Source organism: Poromitra crassiceps (genome assembly GCF_964638095.1).
Source record: "Poromitra crassiceps genome assembly, chromosome: 12".
Taxonomy (NCBI): Eukaryota; Metazoa; Chordata; class Actinopteri; order Beryciformes; family Melamphaidae; genus Poromitra; species Poromitra crassiceps.
Genome location: NC_139632.1, coordinates 46,062,997 through 46,085,825, shown reverse-complemented (window position 1 = coordinate 46,085,825; position 22,829 = coordinate 46,062,997). Strand labels below are relative to the sequence as shown.

The window sequence follows — 22,829 nt, the reverse complement described above, 5'->3', positions numbered from 1 at the left end:
CTAGCGGCTAATCATGTGGAGAAACTATGCTGACAGACAGACAGAGGCAGAAGGACTCAGTTGTGTGCGCGGATTGACTGTGTTCGCACGCACCGTCAGTTGCAGCCACTGGCTGCCAGCCAGAACAATCTACATGGCTCTGGATTGCAGCATGAGCGGGTTCTCTTTCATCAAGGCTATTTCAGGCAGTGTATTCCTGACATTTCTGTAATCTGGAGAGCACTGTCGCCACCTAAGGGTTCTGTAAAATAGGTTATAGACCTCCAATAGCTACTATAGTTGTACAGGAGCTGCGGAAGGCTTTGATCGACGTCCCACCGTCAAAAAACGCATTGGACGTCGAAGGACGTCCGTGGCACTCTACGTCACTATTTAATTGGACGTCGAAGGACGTCCATGGCATTCAATGAGTTAATTGTCAAATTATTTCTGACAAATTTGATCTGTGTAAATGTCTTGAGTTTGTCTATTTTGTGGTTCACTTAATGGTATTAAAATGTTCCATATGTTGGTCTTTAATGATTATGAGACCTTTGTGTAATAAACTTGCTGTCCCAGAATGATTGCTTCTTACTCTATGGATGATGCTTTCTGTTTGTTTGTTTCGGATATTCACTGTAGTGTTTAATAAGGGGGATTTTCAGTTGGAGTAATCAATCACAAATTAATTTACTTTATTTAAAGTGAAGGTGTTTTCATTTATTTTAGGGTATCTGTCAATTCTTAAAAAGTCTGAAAACCCCTTAATCGTTCTATTTTTAAAGCCTAAAAAAATTAATGTATTTAATACAGCAGGTTGTGGTCTTATTACTCAGGTTTATTTTAAAATTTGTTTCACTTTAATGCAGCTATGAAATTAGATGGCAATATTGACAGATGATTTACATTCACTGATGTTTAGTTGGGACAGACGACTGGGAAGTTTTATTAACGTTATTTAAATTAACTCAAACCATAGGCTCCAGAAGGAAAAATAAATTAGCAGGGCTACTATGATGACCTTTCAAGGCTTTCACTCTGCATATGTGGTGGGGGGGATTAGCCTATGCACAATTGCATAAAGGGATTTGATAAATATGGGGAAGCCACTGGCTCAGAGCAGAGGCTCGCCTCTCCCGTTTTTCAATCGATTGTCTTTTCACCTGCAGTCGGTAAGAATAGGCTTACAATAATACAATACTGTTAATTACGTGTGTGGAGAGAGACAGGAGGGGCCGCCAGAGAACTGCATCAAACCACCAGATTTAGCCAGAATAAAACCGGAAATGAAGCTAATTTAATATGAAGAGATAGCATACTTTAACTGTGTCTTTAATGTGTTATTGTGCATGGTATTTCTTGACAGAATACTGGTGCTCCCATAATTTATGAGGCTGAAAATGACTTCCTAAACCAATTTAAACCAATTCCCCAATACATTGTTTGGAATTATAATTATAAGATAAGATAGAATAGAATAGATAGACACTCCTCCAAGTTGGTATGTTTTTTTTTTTTTGGGGGGGGGGGGGGGGTTTGGGGGTATTTCTACTACAGAAAATACATTAAATACATTCTTTAGTTTAATCTTGGTAAATGGTATTTTTGTATGATTAAAAGGAAGGAAGAAAGATTAAGTAAACTTGAAACGATTTCATTAATATGGGTATTATTTTGAAAGTTAACGGAAGTGTTACCGGAAGTGATAGGTTTTACTGTATGTGTCTTGACCGGTGAACTGGTAGTCTCTTAGAACAGACGAGTTGGCTTCCGCAATTTTCTAATGCTTCCGCCATACCGTCTGTACTTCGTGGGGGAGAATCATGCACCAACCGGAATGGGAAGCAGAAAGGCGGGTCTTCCGCTCATTAGTCCAATCAGAATCCAATATGCCGGCAGAAAGGCGGGTCTTCCGCTCATTAGTCCAATCAGAATCCAATATGCCGCATTCGCGTGTCGTGATTGGTCGGATTCCGTAGAACTTCCTTCCAGTCTGAAGGTTTTTTCCCCAACTTCCTTGTGCATGTTCTGGGGGCATTCGCCGGATGTAGATGATACAGTCTGTTAAGTCTCTGGTCTCTCCTGTTTGTATAGCATGATACATGATGAAGCAGAAAGTAACGTTGACTTTGGCGACCGCGCGTCGGCCAATCGGATCACGGTGTTTGCGCGTGTCGTGTCCGTGACCAATCAGCTCACGGTCTGTTTGGGTTAGCCAATCATCCTCGTCTTGGGCGGTGCTTAGCGTTAGTGCCCTTGGAAAATAGTTTCGGGGTGGAACTTGTGTCGGTGGAACATTTACACAGGAGGAGGAGAGCTCACAGGCATAAAGTCGTTAGACAGCAAATGTTCTAAACATATTCTCTTGATATCTTTACAACCATCCACCGAAAGTGCCGAGCAGGCCTTCTTTATTGCACAATCCAAATTTTCTTCAAAACTTGCCATTTTCAGCATGTAGCAATGAGTTAGCCTGTAGGTTTCTGCCGTTAGCTTTCTACGCTAGCTAGTTAGCGTTCGGCGGGAGCATTACAGCGACACACATGGGAGCGGAAGCCGATCTGATTGACATATGGTCGGAGCCAATGAACAGAGCGTGACAGAGCTTGCAAGCGGGGGAGCGGATATCCTGCTGCCACCGAAACAGCCGCTCGAATGGGAGAGCAGCTTTAGAGCAGGGGCGGGCTGATCTCCGTACGGCGCCAGACTCTCTGAGCTCAAGCCACAACTGAAGACGGTAAAGTCAGAAGACACGATTGACGACGGTTACATTTAATGCTACATCTGAGATTTGTGGAGCAAGAACCTGCAGGACCAAGTAAGACAACTCCCACTCAGGCGCTTTAGCTCGAGTTGCACCAGAGGTAAAGTGCTGAGCCAGAGTTCCCAGGTTCGTACGCTACATTAGCTAGCAGTTAGCTAGTCGATGCTTCTCTGTTCGTCTGCCTAGCTGCTTAGCGTAGCTGCTTTTTCTTTCTCGGTGTTTCAGATGGACTTTTATGAAAACGGCAAATACATGCAATGTAACGTTAGCACTTTCTGTCTGAAGGCGAGGATGATGGCGTTTACAACAGATAACCGTATCGTTATTAACCGTCTGTAACGTTAGCTAGCTCTCATTCGGTTGGTTGGTCGTTACATGACTAGTAAACTAATGAGAGCTAGCTAGCTAACGTTGGTTACAGACTAAATGTTATGCTAGACGTTATGCTTAGCTGTTGTAAACGCCCTCAGCCTCGCTGCACGAAGTACTAACGTTACATTGCATGTATTTGAACGACGTAGTTTAACTACACTTTGCAGCAGCTTGCTGGTAGTTCAACTACATTCATATTAGTTAAACTTTTTTCCCCGTCCTGATCGCTTTAAAGACAGTGGACCGTGGAGTCGGCCAGGATCCCACTAATGTTACTGTACTTGACAAGACAGTCTATGTTACCTCTGATTGGCTTGCCCTGATGACATGATACAGTTGGGTTAATTCTGAAATGAATCAATGCAGACTTTGGATACACTTATTTAACGTTAATCTTGCCCCATTAGGCATTCTCTACTGGGACATTATTGTAAACAAACATTGTGATTCTGGTTCATTTTAAAATGTTCTATGGAATATCCACACCGTTTGTGTAGCTTTTGGCACAAACAGTGCCAAAAGTGTCTGTGGTTTGATTGGGTGGTCTGTGTTTGAGCAGAAACGTTAAGTGGCCTGCAGTGCAGAGGGCAGGACTGCCCAGACCGAGAGCCAAGGCTCTGGCCAAATTCTGCTCTATTTTTGCAATAATTGGCAGTCACCACATTTGGAGGAGGCGCTGTTTCCTTTATCCATAGATTCAGACTAGATACATCTGTCACTATAAGATTTCCCATTGATTGTGCATCTATTATTGTTTGTGTTCAAGGATTTTTTGTCTAAATGGGAACACAAATAAAGGTATTCAAATGTGTGTGTGTGTGTGTATAGGATGACCGACTGGATGTACCAGGGCCCCAGTGGTCAGGTGTCCAGGGACGAGTATCTGCTGGGACGTCCCATCGACAAGCGGATCACTGAGCAGTATGAGGAGGCTGAGAGCGGTCCATCCGCCCAAACCGGCCTCCTGCCTGGCTCCATCTTCAACCCTACCACCCCTGCCTCCAACCTCGACCTGGCTGCCAAGATTAGGGAAGATCCCCTGTTTGAAATCAGGTTAGTCATGTTCCTTCTTGTAGCTTGTACACTTCCCAAATCCTATTAAAGTCACACATAGGCCAGATAATTTTATTATGTTCTGTCCCTGTGCAAATCATCTAATTTATGTTTTGTTTTTGTCTTAAGGAAACGGGAGGAAGAACAAGAGAGAGAAGTCTTGACTAATCCAGTGAAGAATAAGAAAATCAAAGAATTGGTAAAATGATTGTGTAACTGTTTTGAAGTGTTTATATGTGTTGGATGTTGACAGCAAATGTTAGACCTTGTTTTTGTTCCAAACAAAAGTTACAGATTTAACTTATTGTAAGTAATCAACATTTGAATCTAGTTTTTGTCTGCAATCAGTGGTCACTGGTATCAGTGTCACTGCTAGTGAAATTTCTTTCAACAATGTTTCCACTAACTTTGTTAATACAAGATAACAACAGTCAAGGTAGAAAAATGGTACAATATTGCAACCATGATTTAGTAGTCTCTGTGTTCTCTTGGTGCATGACTGAGAAGCTGCTAGTGTGAAAATAGTGGAGAGAGGCTAAACATCTGTCTGATCTCTCACAGCTGCGCCAGAATCTTGAAAAGAAAGACAAGAAAAAGAAGAGGAAGAAGGAGAAGAAGGGAGACAAAGAGCGGAGAAAGGAGAAGAAGCATAAGAGAAGGAGCACAAGTTCAAGTGCAGAGGAGGAAAATGACAAAAAATACAGGTATTTGATCTCAATTATCAATCAAAGTTGTAGCAGTTAGATTTAGGCGATTGGACTACAATCCATCCTCAGTGCGGCGTGGGTGCATTCACAGTTGCATTTTTATGTGTTTAAGCGATATCGGGTGTAAATGGGGTCTAAGCGACATCTAGCTTCATTTAGTTAAACTTGTGTCTCATTCAAGTGGAAGCAGTTTGTAATTAGGGTCTATCATCTGTTCTCAGGTCACATCCAAAAGATGAATCTTCAGTCGCTGCCAAATCTCATTCTCACCATGTTTCAAGCTATGGGCTACAGGTAAGAGAGCAGCAAACCAGTGTCTGGTAATACCACTGCTATCGTAATCATGTACATGTAATTCAGATGCATCCTGCAGTTTCAGTTGCTCAACTCACTGTAGCAGCACACTACCAAGTCCTAACTGTGAAATCTCTTCTCAGGTCCCTGCTGGAAGACATCACCAGTCCTCTGCTCACTCAGGACGCCACGAGAGGAGCCGCTCCCGATCACCTCACAGGATCAACAGGGAGAACCACTCCTCAAACAGACCCGACAGGAAGGTCCAGCAACGAGCTCCCAGTCCACAGGACCGCTACCACCGACAAAACAACCACAGATCCAAGTAACAATCCGCAGAGTTAACACTGAACTTGTATTATCACCGGGCGAGATTTCAATATTATTGTCTATCATCTTTAATTGGGAACATATTGTGATGCTATGGTTATTGTGACACAATTCTGGCATCTAGATTGATGATAACATAAGCATTTTTTTTCTTACTCTGACAAAACATTTCAAGGAATATTTGAAATTATTTACATGTCATTTTGCATACATGTGCCTTATCATCATCAGTATAGGGAGCTGCGGCTCTGTGCCTCTATCTGTCTCACTGATGACATCAGTGATGTCATAAATTGTGACATCGTCAGTGATGTTATAAATTGTGACATCATCAGTGATGTCAGAGGCATTGTGACATCATCAGTGATGCACACATATACACACACAAGAGAGAGAGAGACACACACACACACACACACATATATACACACAAGAGACAGACACACACTGATGTCATCAGTGATGTCATCAGTCTGAGGCTCACAAGAGACTCAGGCAGAGAGAGGGGAGGGGGGAGAGACTGATGGAGAGAGAGAGGGGGGGAGAGAGACTGTGGGAGACATTTGGCCCAATTCCACCGCAGGTAGTAGCGCGGTCCCGCTCCGCTCGACTCGATAAATGGTCTCATCCCATCGGTAAAAACCGGCCCAGCCCGGTTTGATTTGGGGCTGAGTCGTGCTACTTTTCGTCCCTGCCTCGTCGGGGTTCTATTCTGCGAACCCGGGTTCATACGGTGACGTGAAAACATTGTAGACGACTGATTGGTCCGGCAGAATCGTGTTTACTCTGTCTACTGACTGTCATATGCAATGCTGGCGGCTGCATACCAGTTTAGTGGGCTTCTCTTCTGTTATGTATATTTCCATCAGTCTTTGTATTGCTACCTTTGCCTCCGGTGAAATAAAATCGTGGCGGGTGTTCAATTGTCTGAGAAAAAAGTCCGCTGCTCGCTCAGGGAGCTCTGTAGCTGAGTGGAGGCTGCAGCGCTCCGCTAGGCCGCAGCGGGTGTTTGGTGAAGCCGCGGTCTTGCCTAGAGGCCGCGGGGTAGAGGCTTCACTCTGTTGCGCCTCTCCCGTCCCCGCACAGCGCAGCCCATGCCTGTGAGTGATATCCATTCTCCTGGTCGATTGTCACATTCGCCCATGTACACTGTAGGTCATTTAGAGGCACCAGTATTTCATAAACAGTTTAAAAGTTCTGTGGATGGATTTAATTGTAATGTTATGTTATAGCCTACTTCGGCTATAAGCGAAGGACAGATATGCAGATATCGCTATGACGGGCGGGGGTGGGCGGGGGCAGATGAACGGCGGTCGAAACAGAACGTCCATCGAGTTGAAACAAGTAGAGGCGAGTGGTGACGGGCTGTGCAGGGCTGTAAAATGTGGTGGGAAAGAGCCAATTGTGCACGTGCCAATATGGCAGGCAAGGCCACACAGCAGCCGAGCTGAATGCGAGCTGCAGGACACGCGGCCAAGCCTAGGAATCGATCGCGCGTAGCGTGCGAGATGGCTAGGTGTGATATATATATATCCATATTGAGAAAAATCTGTATTGGGATATTGATTTCAACCCATATCGCCAGATCTACTTGGTTAATCATTGAATCCATTCCACTGTGTTTCACCATAATGTCTTCCTGTTTATTTGTAGGCAACTCTCTGCTGAAGAGCTGGAGCGGAAGAGGGAGGAGATGATGAACTTTGCCAAGCAGAGAGAGGAGGACAGAGAGGATAACATCAAAAGAAACAAGAGGCGAGATGAGCAGGAGAAGCAGCGGGAACAAAGTACTAAGCATGACCGCCATCCTGGCTTCATCCAGTAAGTCCTGGGTAACATAGAGACACGCAGATAATCAGTGACGATTTTTAATGTATTTAGTTGTGTCGTCGCCACATCCACAAAAAACAGGATTCTGATGTTTATTTTTGGTGCGTCAGCTAATATGGATAATCATGAAATAAGGAAAGACAGCCCGTGCTCTACTTCTTATTTTACCTGGTATATGTTTGAGTTTCACTAACGCTTACCTTTCCTTCCTGTAGCAACATGAAGCTGGAGAGCGCTTCCAGCTCTTCGTTGGAGGACAGAGTGAAGAGGAACATCCACTCCATACAGCGGTCAGAGTACGGACGACAGCAGGAGGAAGCACATGCACAACTGTGGCAACGCCTACTAAGACATCCCATCTGAAGGCTCACCTATGCTGGCACAGCGGGGACCGGCCGTTCGTCTGCAACTGGCTCTTCTGCGGGAAGCGCTTCACTCGCTCTGATGAACTGCAGCGCCACCTGCAGACGCACACTGGTGCCAAGAAGTTCAGCTGTGCCTTGTGCCCCAGAGTGTTTATGCGCAACGACCACCTGGCCAAGCACATGCGCACGCACGAGTCCCCGCCAGGGCACGGCGAGGAGAGGGTGAACGGAGACGGGAGGATGGATAAGGGCTTTGACAGCCCCACCCCTCCTCAGTCATCCTCCCTCGTGCCTGCGTCAGATGCCACAGAGCCGCCGCTGAAGCTGAAGCTGAAATGCGAGCCAGACTGAAAGGCATTACTCTACGGATGATGCTTTCTGTTTGTTTGTTTGTTTTGGATATTCACTGTAGTGTTTAATAAGGGGGATTTTCAGTTGGAGTAATCGATCACAAATTAATTTACTTTATTTAAAGTGAAGATGTTTTCATTTATTTCAGGGTATCTGTCAATTCTTAAAAAGTCTGAAAACCCATTAATCGTTCTATTTTTAAAGCCTAAAAAAATTAATGTATTTAATACAGCAGGTTGTGGTCTTATTACTCAGGTTTATTTTGAAATTTGTTTCACTTTAATGCAGCTATGAAATTAGATGGCAATGTTGACAGATGATTTACATTCACTGATGTTTAGTTGACTGAGGACTGGGAAGTTTTATGAACGTTATTTAAATGAACTCAAACCATAGGCTCCAGAAGGAAAAATAAATTAGCAGGGCTACTATGATGACCTTTCACTCTGCATATGTGGTGGTGGGGGGGATTAGCCTATGCACAATTGCATAAAGGGATTTGATAAATATGGGGATGCCACTGGCTCAGAGCAGAGGCTCGCCTCTCCCGTTTTTCAATAGATTGTCTTTTCACCTGCAGTCGGTAAGAATAGGCTTACAATAATACAATACTGTTAATTACGTGTGGAGAGAGACAGGAGGGGCCGCCAGAGAACTGCATCAAACCACCAGATTTAGCCAGAATAAAACCGGAAATGAAGCAAATTTAATATGAAGAGATAGCATACTTTAACTGTCTTTAATGTGTTATTGTGCATGGTATTTCTTGACAGAATACTGGTGCTCCCATAATGTATGAGGCTGAAAATGACTTCCTAAACCAATTCCCCAATACATTGTTTGGAATTATAATTATAAGAATATAGAATAGATAGACACTCCTCCAAGTTGGTATGGTTTTTTTTTTTGGGGGGGGGGGGGGGGGGCGGTATTTCTACTACAGAAAATACATTAAATACATTCTTTAGTTTCATCTTGGTAAATGGTATTTTTGTATGATTAAAAGGAAGCAAGAAAGAATAAACAAACTGTTGAAACGATTTCATTAATATGGGTATTATTTTGAAAGTTACCGGAAGTGTTACCGGAAGTGATAGGTTTTACTGTATGTGTCTTGACCGGTGAACTGGGGGTAACCCAGCTTCCATTCAAAGCACTGAGAGCGGATGTGAATTTTGTAAATAAACAAGACACGTACGTGGTCTGTGCTTCGGTTTTTAGCCAGAATATGACCAAAGACCCCACTGACATGTCTAAAGTCATGCTATAGCAGTCGGGCGCACTTACTGACGACAAGCAAGACAACAGTAAAACGGACAGGTTTTTGTATTGAGTTTGGCGTCAGTGGGCTTTAACCCATAAGAGAGCGAGCCTCGTATCCCCAGCCCAGGTTGCGTAGCAACAACACTACAGAGTGACCTTACCAGCAGCTACTGAAGGTAATTAAGACTAAATTCTCTTGAGAAATAGTGGGTTTCCTAACAAACTACACATTTCTTGGTTCGTATGGTTCTTACAACGGTAGCTAGTTAGCTAACAAGTGATAGCTTTTTGGCTTCAGTTCGCTAAACCGCAAACTAGCAAACGCTAGCTTACTAGGCTAGCGTTAGTTAGGTGAGTATGAAAACTTTGCAACCCTTAAATGTCAATTTAAAAGGCCTAAAATTCTGAGTAGGACTAAAATGTTGCTCCCATGTTGATAGGTGAGCCTACTAATAAAGACAATGAAAAAAATGGAACGATACATTCTACTGTACTGTAGATAAAGGACATAATCTGTCTCCATTGGGATTTAGGTCCAGTGTGCATTACCTACCAAGACACAAGGGTTAATATGTCAAGCATACAATACATCAGTTATTATTATTTTTATTTTTACATCAGTTATTTATCTAACACAGAATGATTTCCGGATGATGTTATCTTGCTTTCCACTGTTTTTGCTGTTCCCCTGATTTCTTCTATTCGATGTATAGGCCGTTTCAACACAACAATATTTCATTTTCTGAAATGTGTTGATGGTATGATACCATCAACACATTTCAGAATGTCGTGTGTGTGTGTGTGTGTGTGTGTGTGTGTGTGTGTGTGTGTGTGTGTGTGTGTGTGTGTGTGTGTGTGTGTGTGTGTGTGTGTGTGTGTGTGTGTGTGAGAGTGTGTGTGAGAGTGTGTGTGTGTGTGTGTGTGTGTGTGTGTGTGTGTGTGTGTGTGTGTGTGTGTGTGTGTGTTTTAACCCATGATAATGAGTTGATAATGTAGAGGGCATATTTCTTTACATCTTAACAACCTCTCTCTCTCGCACACACACACACACACACACACACTTACTGTACACTTACTTATTGTACTCTCTCTGTTTTGCTAGAGGAATCTGCATGTTGAAGTCCAGAGCCAGCAGTCGAAATGTCCTTCAGAGACTTGAGAAGTAAGTAGCTCCCATTTCATGTAATAAGGGTTTTTCTTATTACAGGGGGGGGGGGGACCACAGGATGGTAGTCTCAAAAAGAATAAAAAATAAAATAAAATAATTTTATTCCCATGATGATCAAATCTCCCATACCTATGATTTAAGTATTCTATATAAAGCTATATAATATATAAACTGTATAAAAAAAGATTTCAGTGAGTGTGTGAAATCAGTGTGTGAATGCCTGCACACTAGGAAGTCGTCGTTTGGTTTGGCAGCAGCGGGAGGGGGTCACGGACCCCAGCCTAAAGGTTCTTGTGGGTCGCGGCTCAAAAAGGTTGAGAACCACTGCTACTGGATGGGATGTGGATCTTTGTATCCCTTTAAAATGTACTCTATATTGGTCATTATGTTAACAATTAACCAGCGCTTCTTTTCGTCATTTTCTTTGTCAGATTTCACTGAAATGATGCGGGCGCTGGGCTATCCTCGCCTGATATCCATGGAGAACTTCAGGACACCAAACTTCACCCTGGTGGCAGAGATCCTCATATGGCTCGTAAAGAGGTAAGCCTGTGCTGTGATATGGCTCATAAAGAGGTACGCCTGTGCTGTGATATGGCTCATAAAGATGTAAGGCTGTGCTGTGCTTTTGAACAAAAGTACAATGAAAGCCTCTACCAAGGTGTATTAAATGTCACCTATAAATGTGGAAATAGTTAAAGTCACAAGGAACCAGCATTTTTGATGGGAACAGTTCACAGTTGCAGTTATTTATTTTGCATTTATCATTAAGTATATGGAGGACCAGGATAATGTGGAGAATTAGCTAAGACTTAAGTAATTAAGTAACACAAAATGAATGCATACAAACTCGTCAAATTCGTCAAAATGCTCAGGTAAACGCACATCAAATTGCATCAACATCTCTACTGAGGTGTTCTATCCACCAAGAGTACCCGTATGTGCCGGTCTGGTCTATGCTGTCTGCTTTTGTACTTTTCTACTTCCTGGTTTAGATTGGATGTGTGTTTGTTTTTGTTTTTTTGTATCTCTGTTGCTCTCTATCGTTCCCTCTCATTCTCTGTCCATGCAGATATGAGCCTCAGATGGATATTCCCACTGATGTGGATACAGAGTCAGACAGAATATTCTTCATCAAGGCTGTGGCCCAATTCATGGTGATGTCCTTCATGTCTCAGTTCTATACAGAGTGTACAATTTAAAGGAACAATCCACATGCAGTTATTCTAACACAAGTAGATATCAGACGTCAGTGATGTTCAATACATTTCAGCAGTTATTTTGTGATGAAGTTTTGTCACTTAGGCTACATTTTTGGTGAGCCCACTTTCCTTCAACGTGCCTCATCTACTGCTGCATGGCTTATTGATTTACTACGTTTCCCAGAATGCCTTTCAACAACCCTCAGAAGAAAGGGCGTGATTGAACTTGTTGCTTTCAATCAAAGATGGCTGTTTGGACATATAACATAGAAAATTATAAATTCGACAATTATCCACAGGAACAAGAGAAACACACCAAACTAAATGGGCCCAGAAATGCAACGTACATCACCAATATAGTGTTTTATGGTGGATTTCTCTTTTAATCTCTGTGGCTGTTTTAGACGTCAAGCCTGCTCTTAGTCAGCTAATCTGATTTAACCCTCATTTCACCTGGCTGCAGGCAACTAAAGCTCACATCAAGCTGAACACCAAGCGTCTCTACCAGGCCGACGGCTATGCGGTGAAAGAGCTGCTGAAGATCACCTCGGTGCTGTACAGTGCCATGAAGACCAAGGAGATGGCTCTGGGAGGCCAGGCGGAGGAGGACAACAGCAAGTTCAAATTGGACCTGGGCTCACGGGTGAGCTGGACTTCAGCACCGCTCTCTGCAGTGGCTTCACCCATTTATTTTTTTTACTGCAGATGAAGACGTTCTTTTCATATTATTGGCCAAAAAACAAGGAGCAACCTCTGAAAAACGAAGCCAATGCAGAAGTAACTTAAACCTGCAATTTTTTCTAATGGCCAACAGGAGGCGACTCCACTGGCTGCAAAAAGAAGTCTGATTTTACAATGGGAGAATGACTAGTAGTAAACCCTTTTCTAATCAGTTTTCCTAATACGTTGCTGTACTTGTTGTAAGTTGCTTTGGACAAATGCGTCTGCTAAATGACATAATTTAATGTAATATAAACACTTTCCTAATGTGTTTATGGTCTCAATCGCTAGTTTCAAGTCTTCTTCAATACAGCACGGTGTTCATTTTCTAAATCAGGTCCAATTTAGAGTAAAATAGACGATAAAGCAGAGTATGCTTTGGGGCGTGATTGACAGGTCGCCTGTCCAGTGATCGTGCAGCTTGCCGATCATGGACCAATACCAGGCGGCTCTGTGGGAAACCCCTGGTCTCACGCTAGCTGCTTCTGGCTCCAAATGACCAAGATGGGAGTCCACAAACCAATGGGTAACGTCACGGTGGCTGCATCCATATTTTTATACACTATGACTAAAAATGGTTTGAACAGCTCCAAATGTCATCAACGATCTCTCATAGGAATCATAGTCATTTTTCCAATGGAAAGACAGGCTTTCACAGTATTTGTTTGTTTTTATATTCAGGTATACTGTAGTTTGTTTAGTTGGATCAGTTAGATTTTTTCTGAAGCAGGGTTAGCTACAGCTATGTGTGAAGCAGAAATTACACAGGTGGCAGAGCTCAGTCTACAGACTGATTTCAGTCAAATGTTAAATTTGTGTTTGTCTTCACCACAGGTTTCAGACCTTAAAGGCGCTCGGCAGCTGGCATCAGAGATCACGTCTATAGGAGCGTCTCTGTACGACTTACTGGGCAAGGAGGTGGACCTGAGGGTGAGGGAAGACACACACACACACACACACACACACACACACACATACACACACACACACACACACACACACACACACACACACAACACACACAACAACAACTGCACTGTTTTCCTTGATCTAGAGAAATCAAAATAATGCAACACAGGAAACATTTGACTTTAGCAGAATGACAATCGAAAAGTCCGTTTTGGTGCAATTTCTCTAAAAAGAGGGAAAAACACTGGAGAGACAAGTCAAATTTATTCATCAAGCAATTTATTCATACAACTCAAAGTCCTTTTAGAAACATGATTTGAAAAACATTCAAATGAGGCAGAAAAACAGTTGAAAGTACAGCAGAATAATAATGAAAATGTCAACGTAGCATGATATATGCGTCTGAAAAGCATTATTACTGTATTTCAGACCTTGTGTTATTGAATATTGCAGGGAATTGTCTTAGCCCTCTGACTTTTTTGTAGTTTCTTTACACAGCCAATCTGAGTAAATATAGTACCGTAATCACTTCTTTACACTGGCCTTACACTTGGCTGTACCACTTTATATATACATATATAATACACGCAGCTCTCTGATGATACCTTCTGTGCAGTTGCCAGTTCCCAGTATAATAAAAGACAGCAGTGACAATGGAGCCAGCAATTAATTTGACTCTTCTGTCTTTGTCTTCTGTCTGTCTTTGTCTTCTGTCTCCCTCAGGAAATGAGAACTGCAGCCATTGCTAGGCCGCTGGAGATCAATGAGACTGAAAAGGCCCTGAGAGCAGCCATCCAGGAGGTGTTGGTATGTGGTTTTGATTTGATTCCCTTATCCTGCAGTCTGTTTTCTGTGATGATATTCAGGGTCTGAAATACAATGAATCTGGTGACACACTATGTAAAATGCACTTTAGATGCCGGTAGAAACTGAAAGTCTTTTGAGTGATGGTCTTGTTTGTTTACAATAATTATATTGATGTATCAAAATTAATGTGGTTTATTGATGTTAAATACTGCACATCGCACCTTTAACAAAGTGGAAAATGTCCTTGCATCTTTGTGTTGACTTTGTAGGAAACTGAGGAGAAGACCAAGGACATGCTGAATAACGTGGTGTCTGATGAGACCAGTCTGGAGGCCAAGATAGAAAAGAAGAAGCAGGAGCTGGAGAGGAACCAGAAGAGGCTGCAGACCCTGCAGAGTGTCAGGTCAGTTCCATAGACCCTATAAAAATATGGATATATAGCCACCGTGATGTCACCCATTGTTTGTGGACTCCTGTTTTGAAGCTTCGAATTTAGCATTTTAGCTGTCACCATCTTGGTTTTTTTCTAGCAAAAAGCAGTTAGTGCAAGACCATTGGTCCATGATTGGGTAGTTGCGTGTTCACTGGACAAGCAACCTGTCAATCACACCCCAGAACACATTTTGCTTTATTGTTTGTTTTACTCCAACTTGGATCATAATTTACAAAATGAACATCATGCTGTGAAAGACTTTAAATTAGCGATTGAGACACCATCAACCCATTAGGAAAGTGTTTACTGAGGTCATAAATCAAGTGAGAAGTAGGGTCATTTCCCCTTATCCATACAATCAGACTTCTTTTTGCAGCAACTGGAGCCGCCCCCTCTTGGTCATTAGAAAGAATGCAGGTTTAAGGCACTTCCACTTTGGCTTAATTTTTCGGCCCTGGAGGTTACCTTTGGTCAGTTCACAGTCTGGTTCAGGATTTGCAGCAGGTGGATAGAGAGAGAAGAGGCATTTGAACATCAGTGAGGGAGCTCTCTGTCCAGAGAAACCTGGACTCACCTGCAATGGTTGAATCTACTCCCAAAAGATTTCTCCACCCTACCAATCACCAAGAAAAATAAATTACATAGAGACACTGCATGAAATAGGCCACGCCCATCACGGGGGAAAGATCTCCATTCAGTTCCATACACCGGCGTCATTTTCCTTGAATTAAACATAGCTAAAAGCTGTTGCGTGGTGGGCTGTGCAGACAACAAATGTAAAAAAAAATGCCAATTAAAGTTTTTTTGTACTCCCGAGCAAAACAAGGAAGCCATTGAGAATTGGCGAGAAGAAAAATGTGGATCTAGCTGTCAAGGAAGTAAGTTGGAGTGTTCATCTTCCGTATATATGATCTTTGTGTGCAACACGTGACATAGGAGAACGCCAGGATTGGGGGGGGGGTTTGTTTCCCCCCGTTTTGGGTGTGGTTTCTGAATGCGCTCCGCAGTGTCTCTATGATTCATGGGTAATAAAGTCCTTCAAGCCTTCCAAAATTCAAACAGTTATGTCATGCTGCCACTTGTGGTCGCCAAAATGCAAAGTTGCCTTAGTGAAGCTATAAACAAAACTGAAGTGATTTTCATTTTGAGATGGGCATTGTTATCAAAACATGTCATAGGAATAGCCAGCAAATCTTATTAATAATAATAATAATAATAATAATAATAATAATAATAATAATAATAATAATAATACAAAAAAGAAAGGGGAAAAAAAATCCATTCAAGCTGCTTCAGCCATATTGAAGATTTCTTTCTTCCACTGCTGCACGTATTTGAGCAAAAGCTGTAATGCATAATTATGTTGCTGGAGACTCCCACTGTGTCTTTGTTGATCTCCTCACTGACTTCTGCATATGAATAAAACTACAAACAAAGCAAAGTTATAGCTGTAGAAATGGGGAGAAATGTACTTTGCCTCTCTTCCTCTCTCAATCTCTCAGGCCGGCATTCATGGACGAATATGAGAAGATTGAGGAGGAGCTCCAGAAGCAGTATGAGACCTTCGTGGAGAAGTTCAGGAACCTCAGCTTCCTGGAATCCCAGCTGGAGGAATACCATCGACTAGAGCAAGAGAGGTTTGAGGTGCGTGTGTGTGTTTAGCATGATTAGCAATTAGCAACAGGACTTTTTGTATACTGCTAATAACTGTTATACCAAAACAGAATTTTTCTTCAGTTTATCTCCAGCATTGGTCTGCAGAAGCACTGCTGTAGATGTCTTACAGATAAGTGCAACCATAGAATAAGCTCCAATTTCCTAGATCACTCAAAATTCCTCGCAAACAAAAATAAGGAGGGCAAAGTTCAGGGTCTTAGTGACTACAATAGTCCTGCAACGATGATGATAGCATAAGAGCAAAGTGATTAGAAAATAAATAATAATAAGAGCTAAGAAGAGAGGTCGAAGGGATTCAGAGTGAGAGCAGATATTTCGTAGGGAGGAGGTGTTCTCAGGTACTTACTGAAGGGAAAAACAAGTTTTGGTGGAAAATGGGGGCTGATGTCTGTTCTGATGAGTGGGAGAGAAATTCCACCATCAGACCAAGAAGAGTGAAGACCGGCTTTACGTTGAAAAAGTTGTTGACTTGGCTTGTGCATTTAACGTTTGATGGCTCCTGTGTTGCATTTCTCTGTCTGTCTGTCTGTCTGTCTGTCTGACTGTCTGTCTGTCTGTCTGTCTGTCTGACTGTCTGACTGACTGTCTGTCTGACTGTCTGACTGTCTGACTGACTGTCTGTCTGACTGTCTGTCTGTCTGTCTGACTGTCTGACTGACTGTCTGTATGTCTGTCTGTCTGACTGACTGTCTGTCTGACTGTCTGACTGAATGTCTGTCTGTCTGTCTGTCTGTCTGACTGTCTGTCTGTCTGACTGTCTGTCTGACTGTCTGACTGTCTGTCTGTCTGTCTGTCTGTCTGACTGTCTGTCTGTCTGTCTGTCTGTCTGTCTGACTGACTGTCTGTCTGTCTGTCTGTCTGTCTGTCTGACTGTCTGTCTGTCTGTCTGTCTGTCTGTCTGCCTGTCTGACTGTCTGTCTGTCTGTCTGTCCATCTCTCTCCACCACCAGGAGGCTGAAAACACGCTGCGGATGATGCAGCACAAGCTCAGGGAGGACGAGAGGAACCAGATGAGGAGCTCCTGTGAGACAAACACACAGGCTGACACTCACACTTGAAGCAAAGCAGTAATGACATCCATCACCTCAACCCTTTTTGTGTGCTTCCACACCCTCCCTCTAACACACTGTGTAAATCTATTTTCTGCAGTGAAAGATGAAGACTCGGACATGGACGTTCCGGAGGACGAGGGTTCGGACAGTGACATGGACGAGTTCCGGCCTCCTAAACCACGACCCACCAGAAACACCATGGCAGGTACGCAGACCAGGGCTTGATCCAAATGAATATTCAATGTGTGTGTGCAACATTTACAAAGGCAGATTATGGACAAACAACAATCACCTCCGGACGTCACTCTCTGCTCTCTACATTACTGATCGGTTGCTTATCTCATCTCGGCTTTTGGAAGGAGATAGAAATCCTTTATTATAGTGGCTAAATCAGGGATGGGCAACTTTGATGATAGAGAGGGCCACAAAAAAAATGTCCTCGCTACCAGAGGGCCAGATTTTGCTGAGGGCTGGGGGCCGAACGGCGCCGGCGCGAAAAATGTGAGGCATTTGAAGCCAGGTTTAGAGGAATAACTCATTTTAAATTAACAGTTGTGATGTCATTATTCAGTCTTATCCAACAAAAGTAATAGCGAGCACACTCACCAAACGTTAAAAACTCAGGTGCAAGGCACAGAATAGTTACTTGAAGGAGAGAGAAAAGCCAGCACACTTGAATGTCCTTTCAAAAGTTGAATCCATCATCTGGGCAGTCAGCAACAACGGACGTTTCAGCCAAACAGGCCTTCTTCAGCGTTGACAACGCTGACAGCATAAGTATCAGTAAGTGGCCTGGGATTCTCAAAGCCTGTGTTGAGGGTCACACAAGAACAAAAATGCACTCTTGAAGCTAAATAAATCCAAAACCAACAAGTTAATTATTCACATTTTTACTTCAATGTAGAACAGTCATTTCTTACACATGAGATTACTTTTAGCCTTTTAGTCATAAAGATTATTGAAAGATATTCCATATTGCAGACTGAAATGTTATAACAGAAGTGGAGTATTGGCCAGAATGCCATGAACATTTGGACACTAAAGGCCACAACAGACTCGTCCGTCCGCCTCGAATTGGAGCCGTCTGCCGGCGCCAGCGAGTTGGTTGCAGTAAACCTCCGACACACTAGGTGGCTTCGGGTGCACTAGGCGGGTCGTGGCGCACTACTATGACGTAATCTCGCTGTTTACCCAGAACTTTCAATCATGGCGGCGGCGTTGGATGCGTCTCGCAGTATGCGCGTCACCGGATATACGTATGCGGCCCAAGGCAACGGCCAATCACAACTCTCGTGCAGCTGACGTCACGCACGTATCGTCGCCGCTGAGTTACATTTTGGAGGAGCCCCCGTCAGCCGATGGCGTCCCCTCCCCGCATGACGGCGTCCACCCGCCGTCATACGGGGAGGGCGGGGCGAGGCTCTGACGGACGAGTCTGTAAACGCCTTTATTCAGCGGGTATCTTGCATGTTGCGTTCAGGTGCACTGTAAAAAAAAAAAAAAAAATGCCACCCCTGGGCTAGATAGTTAAAAACGGCAACATGTTTGGAACTATAAGTCTTCTTTGTGGTTTAAAACCCCTTTTTAAAGGTTTTAAGCCCTGAAGAAGACCTATAGGTCGAAACATCTTGGCTTATTTTACGTGAATATTACTTATTATTTTTTCCCTAGAAAGAGGAGCAGCTCGATTCATCGGGAACATGCAGGGTGGAGACAGCGATGAGGTTAGTACTCTCATAACAATGGATTCATATCCTGTTATGCTTTAAGTTAATCCTGATATGTAAACTTTGTTCTGGTAAAATGACTTGTTTCACTGGTTAACATTACACACCTCTTACAGCATCATTCAAAACCCATTCTGAATTGTTAGGAGTTTATTGGTGACCATGTAGGGCGATAGCGAGCACCTTTTTATTTTGTGTGTTAGAAGCTGGAAAATTAGTAGAAGATGAAGGAATAATAACCAAACAGTTAGAAAAGTTGAGATTTTCCTGCTGGATCATCTGAACGCAGAACTTACCAGTGGATTGTAAAGTTTATTTAGTTGATTTGATTCAGAAAATCTATTGAGGGATTGAATTGTGTAATGTTTGCCAGTTAAAGAAGGCACATTACAGTCTTGGATGCAGTTTGTAAAGATGTTCTCTCAGTAGAATTCCAGGTACCATGGCTAACTTAAGTGTGACTCATCTATCTGAATGACATAAGGCTCTGCTGTACAGAGATAAAGATAAAGTGCCAGTCAGCTTTCCCCCAGTTACTGACAGCAAGAAGAGAGTTAAACAGTAGGCTGGATTGCACCAACAAAACTTAACTTTTAAACTGAATTAAATCATCATTTATCAATCAATTCTGTTGCACCAAACTTTATACCTGGGTTAAGAATAAGCAAGATTAAATGTAACCTTCTTTTACATCTCAGTTTAGCTTTTTAATTGAAACCTAGATTAACTTAAATCCTGTTGGTTCATTTAAACTTTTATCAACTTTAAACTTGTCAGTTGAGGTGGTTTAACTCTCAGAATCACAGCTTTTTGCACAATCTTGGTTTAAATAATTTACATTTAGGTTTAAATCATAGATACTAAACTAGGGTTACATTTAAATTGTGCAGCACTAGCTCTAGTTAATTTAAAATCTAGATTTTCCTGGTAAACCTAGTTTTACTGAACTCTGATTACCGTTAATCTTCACATTAAAGGAACAGTTCCCCCTGAAGATTCTCCATATAACACACAGGTTTGCTCTGGAGTTGTGCTGGCACCCTCACCTGTGTTTTATATGGACAAACTTCACCTGTGTTTTATTCGGCATGAGGATGAGTAGATGATGACCCAACTTTCATTTTTGGGGGAACTGTCCCTTTAAATTAAACAGTGTTGTTGTAATCCATTCCACCGTTTAGTGTCATTGGCCTTTCTGACAACTCTTCCGTCTTCGCTCCCAGTGAACCAAGATGGCGCTCTCTAATCTGCCTTTCTCACTTTTTTCCTATAGAATGTCTTGCAAATTGCAATTTTCACCATAGAGATTTTCACCCACGTGCCCTCTGCTTCTGCTCTATCTCTCTCTCTCTCTCTCTCTCTCTCTCTCTCTTCTGGTTTCTACCTCTCACATTCTGCTTTGAATCATTTCAACAGTTTGACCTTTCTCTCTTATTCATGCATTTGAAAAGCCCAGTGTAGACGCTTCTAGAAGCTCGCTCCCTCAAACCAAGACACGATGGAAGAGACAGGTTTGTGTGGGAACAGGATCTAGTTCACTGTCACTCCTCATTCCCTTGTATGTATTAAGGAAAAATCCTCCCTCAGATATTTTTACACCGTTGGATATCAACAAACTGTGATTTGGTAAACCCACTTTCCCTCAATCTGCCTCATCTACTTCTTCAGTTGCCTACGTTTCCCATAATTCCTTTCAACAACCTCCAGGGAAAAGGTGTCAACTTCTTGTTTGTAATCAAATGTGGGCATAGGGGCAAATAAATAATTCAAAGTGTGATAATTCAGCTGTGGGAAAAACATATCTATGACCCCCTTACTCAAAATGTCATGCTGCATTGCATTCTGGTCTCTCTCCTGCTCCTGTGGGTGTATAAACTGGTCTCTCTCTTTTTCTACAATGGATTTATCCCTGTATGATTGTTGTGAACGTCTCTTGGTGCAAAATTGCGGCTCTAGAAATAAGCCCTCACACTTTGATTCTGAGGGTGACACCAAAGAGCCCAGAAATGCAGTGCCCTCTAGTTGTTTTTTTATAGTATTTTTTAATAATTGAAGTGTTTAGGGTGGATTTTTCCTTGGAATTAAGCAAAAGGATTAAGTGGATCCCTATAGAGACACTGCGTAACGCGTCACCATTCAGAAACCACGCCCAAGACGGGGGAAAACGGAAACCCCCCCTCCAATCCTGGCGTTCTCCTATGTCACGTGCATGGTTGCGTGTTGCACAAAAAGATCGTATATACGGAAGATGAACACTCCAACTTACTTCTTGACAGCTAGATCCACATTTTTCTTCTCGCCAATTCTCAATGGCTTCCTTGTTTTGCTCAGGAGTACAAAAAAAAAACTGGCGATTTTTTACATTTTTTACGCAGCCCACCACACAACAGCTTTTAGCTATGTTTAATTCAAGGAAAATGACGCTGGTGTGTGGAAATGAACGGAGCTTTTCCCCCGTGATGGGCGTGGCCTATTTCATGCAGTGTCTCTATAGCTGTCTTATTGGATGCCTGGTTCCAGATGGTCATGGTAGTTCAACTCTCCCACAGTGTGTAGAAGTAGAACCCAGAGAAGCAGAGTTGGCCTTTAGTTATGGATATCTTGGCTTAAAAACTGCCCACAAGGGTTTTTGTAACTGTGATGCTTACCAGCGCTGTGTGCTCTTCTCCTGCTGCAGACGGAGGACAGCGAGATCGATGTGGATGAGGAGGACGAGGAGGAGGAGGAAGGGGAGGAGGGTGAGAGCAAGGACCTGGACGATGACAGTCTGGAGGGTCCCACACCCAAGACCAGGGGGCCCGCCAGGGGGGGCACCAGACCCCCGCTGCTGGAGGAGAGCGACAATGACTTCTGATATACACACACACACACACTGGGCAGTGGGGATGCACGATATTGGATTTTTTGCCGAGATCTGATATGCCGATAGTTTCCAACTCTTTTGGCCGATTCCTGATGCTGATACCAATCACGTTTTTCCACCTAATTTCAGAGAACATCAAGCCTCTCCTGTAGTGGAATTAACACATTAATATGCCTACTCTTATCGTGATGGCCCACTGGCACTGGCAGATGTAGACATAAGTACAATTATGGGCCTGCCATATTGGCAGAAATGTTTGTTTCGGGCCGATGCCAATGTATTTGTCAATTTATCAGCATTTATTGGCCGATCCGATGCCGATATCATCGTGCATCCCTAACACACACTACAGACTGTCTACACAGACTTGTCATGGCATCTCTTCCTGATATTATATTGATATTGCCACACAATATATCATTATAGTAATTATTTTTTGCATATTTGTATAAACTGTGTACTCAAATAAAATTGTATTTATTGAATGCCTGCTTTGTTTTATTTTATTATTTATTATTGATACTACGTGCACTCGATTCCTAGGGTGGAGACTCAAGATGATGCCTCATGGTTGCAGACAGTTAATCGCCCGCCCCACGGGCTTCCAAAATCATCACTGACTGACTGACAGACATCGCTCACCCACCTAGTAGGCGCCATCGCGCAACTGTGCGCCATCGGCTCATACTACATTACAGTTGCTCGAGTGACATCACTGATGACATCACAACTGCCTGAGTGACATCACAGTTGCTGGAGTGACATCACTGATGACATCACAATTGTGACTGAACCACACTGTCACCAACAAAAGCCACACCGCCACCCACTTAGGCTTAGCCCAATTTTAACTAAGATACATTATTACATTGAAAGAACCTTACTAAAATACACCAGTGGAGTACAAAAGCATAAAGCAAGTGACACTGACAGACGTAAAAACAAAACAAAAAATCTGATGCA

The 22,829-nt window shown here is 42.9% G+C and overlaps 2 protein-coding genes across 3 annotated transcripts; both read left to right on the top strand.

The window, feature by feature from the left end:
• Positions 1-2,586: 2,586 nt before the first annotated feature.
• On the top strand, positions 2,587-7,822 carry LOC310786793 (pre-mRNA-splicing factor CWC25 homolog). 2 transcript variants are annotated; one of them, XM_083648096.1, is made up of 8 exons: positions 2,587-2,797; positions 3,944-4,168; positions 4,298-4,367; positions 4,730-4,872; positions 5,097-5,169; positions 5,313-5,494; positions 7,153-7,320; positions 7,545-7,822. In XM_083648096.1, the coding sequence occupies exons 2-8, from the start codon at positions 3,945-3,947 to the stop codon at positions 7,690-7,692; spliced, it is 1,008 nt and encodes a 335-aa protein (XP_083504222.1). In that variant the 5' UTR covers positions 2,587-2,797; position 3,944; the 3' UTR covers positions 7,693-7,822. The 2 variants fall into 2 exon arrangements, with proteins under 2 accessions (XP_083504222.1, XP_083504221.1); XM_083648095.1 differs by having other exon boundaries at positions 2,587-2,869.
• A 1,561-nt stretch (positions 7,823-9,383) lies between these two features.
• On the top strand, positions 9,384-22,267 carry LOC310786792 (clusterin-associated protein 1 homolog). The gene is made up of 13 exons (XM_083648094.1): positions 9,384-9,484; positions 10,411-10,470; positions 10,908-11,019; positions 11,549-11,633; positions 12,142-12,321; positions 13,233-13,328; positions 14,031-14,114; positions 14,384-14,517; positions 16,050-16,191; positions 17,175-17,247; positions 17,374-17,481; positions 18,948-19,000; positions 21,681-22,267. Exons 2-13 carry the CDS (start codon positions 10,449-10,451, stop codon positions 21,855-21,857), a joined length of 1,266 nt encoding a protein of 421 aa, XP_083504220.1. The 5' UTR covers positions 9,384-9,484; positions 10,411-10,448; the 3' UTR covers positions 21,858-22,267.
• The last annotated feature ends 562 nt before the right edge of the window (positions 22,268-22,829 follow it).

What these genes read in the sequence shown, in the direction of transcription:
- LOC310786792 (XM_083648094.1), top strand. Translation starts at nt 10,449, where the DNA reads ATGTCCTTCAGAGACTTGAGAA. An exon ending in GTCCTTCAGAGACTTGAGAA is followed by an intron (nt 10,471 to 10,907) that starts GTAAGTAGCTCC and finishes TTTCTTTGTCAG; the next exon opens with ATTTCACTGAAATGATGCGG. An exon ending in AGGGTGGAGACAGCGATGAG is followed by an intron (nt 19,001 to 21,680) that starts GTTAGTACTCTC and finishes CTCCTGCTGCAG; the next exon opens with ACGGAGGACAGCGAGATCGA.
- LOC310786793 (XM_083648096.1), top strand. Translation starts at nt 3,945, where the DNA reads ATGACCGACTGGATGTACCAGGGCCCCAGTGGTCAGGTGTCCAGGGAC. An exon ending in GATCCCCTGTTTGAAATCAG is followed by an intron (nt 4,169 to 4,297) that starts GTTAGTCATGTT and finishes TTTTGTCTTAAG; the next exon opens with GAAACGGGAGGAAGAACAAG. An exon ending in TTTCAAGCTATGGGCTACAG is followed by an intron (nt 5,170 to 5,312) that starts GTAAGAGAGCAG and finishes ATCTCTTCTCAG; the next exon opens with GTCCCTGCTGGAAGACATCA.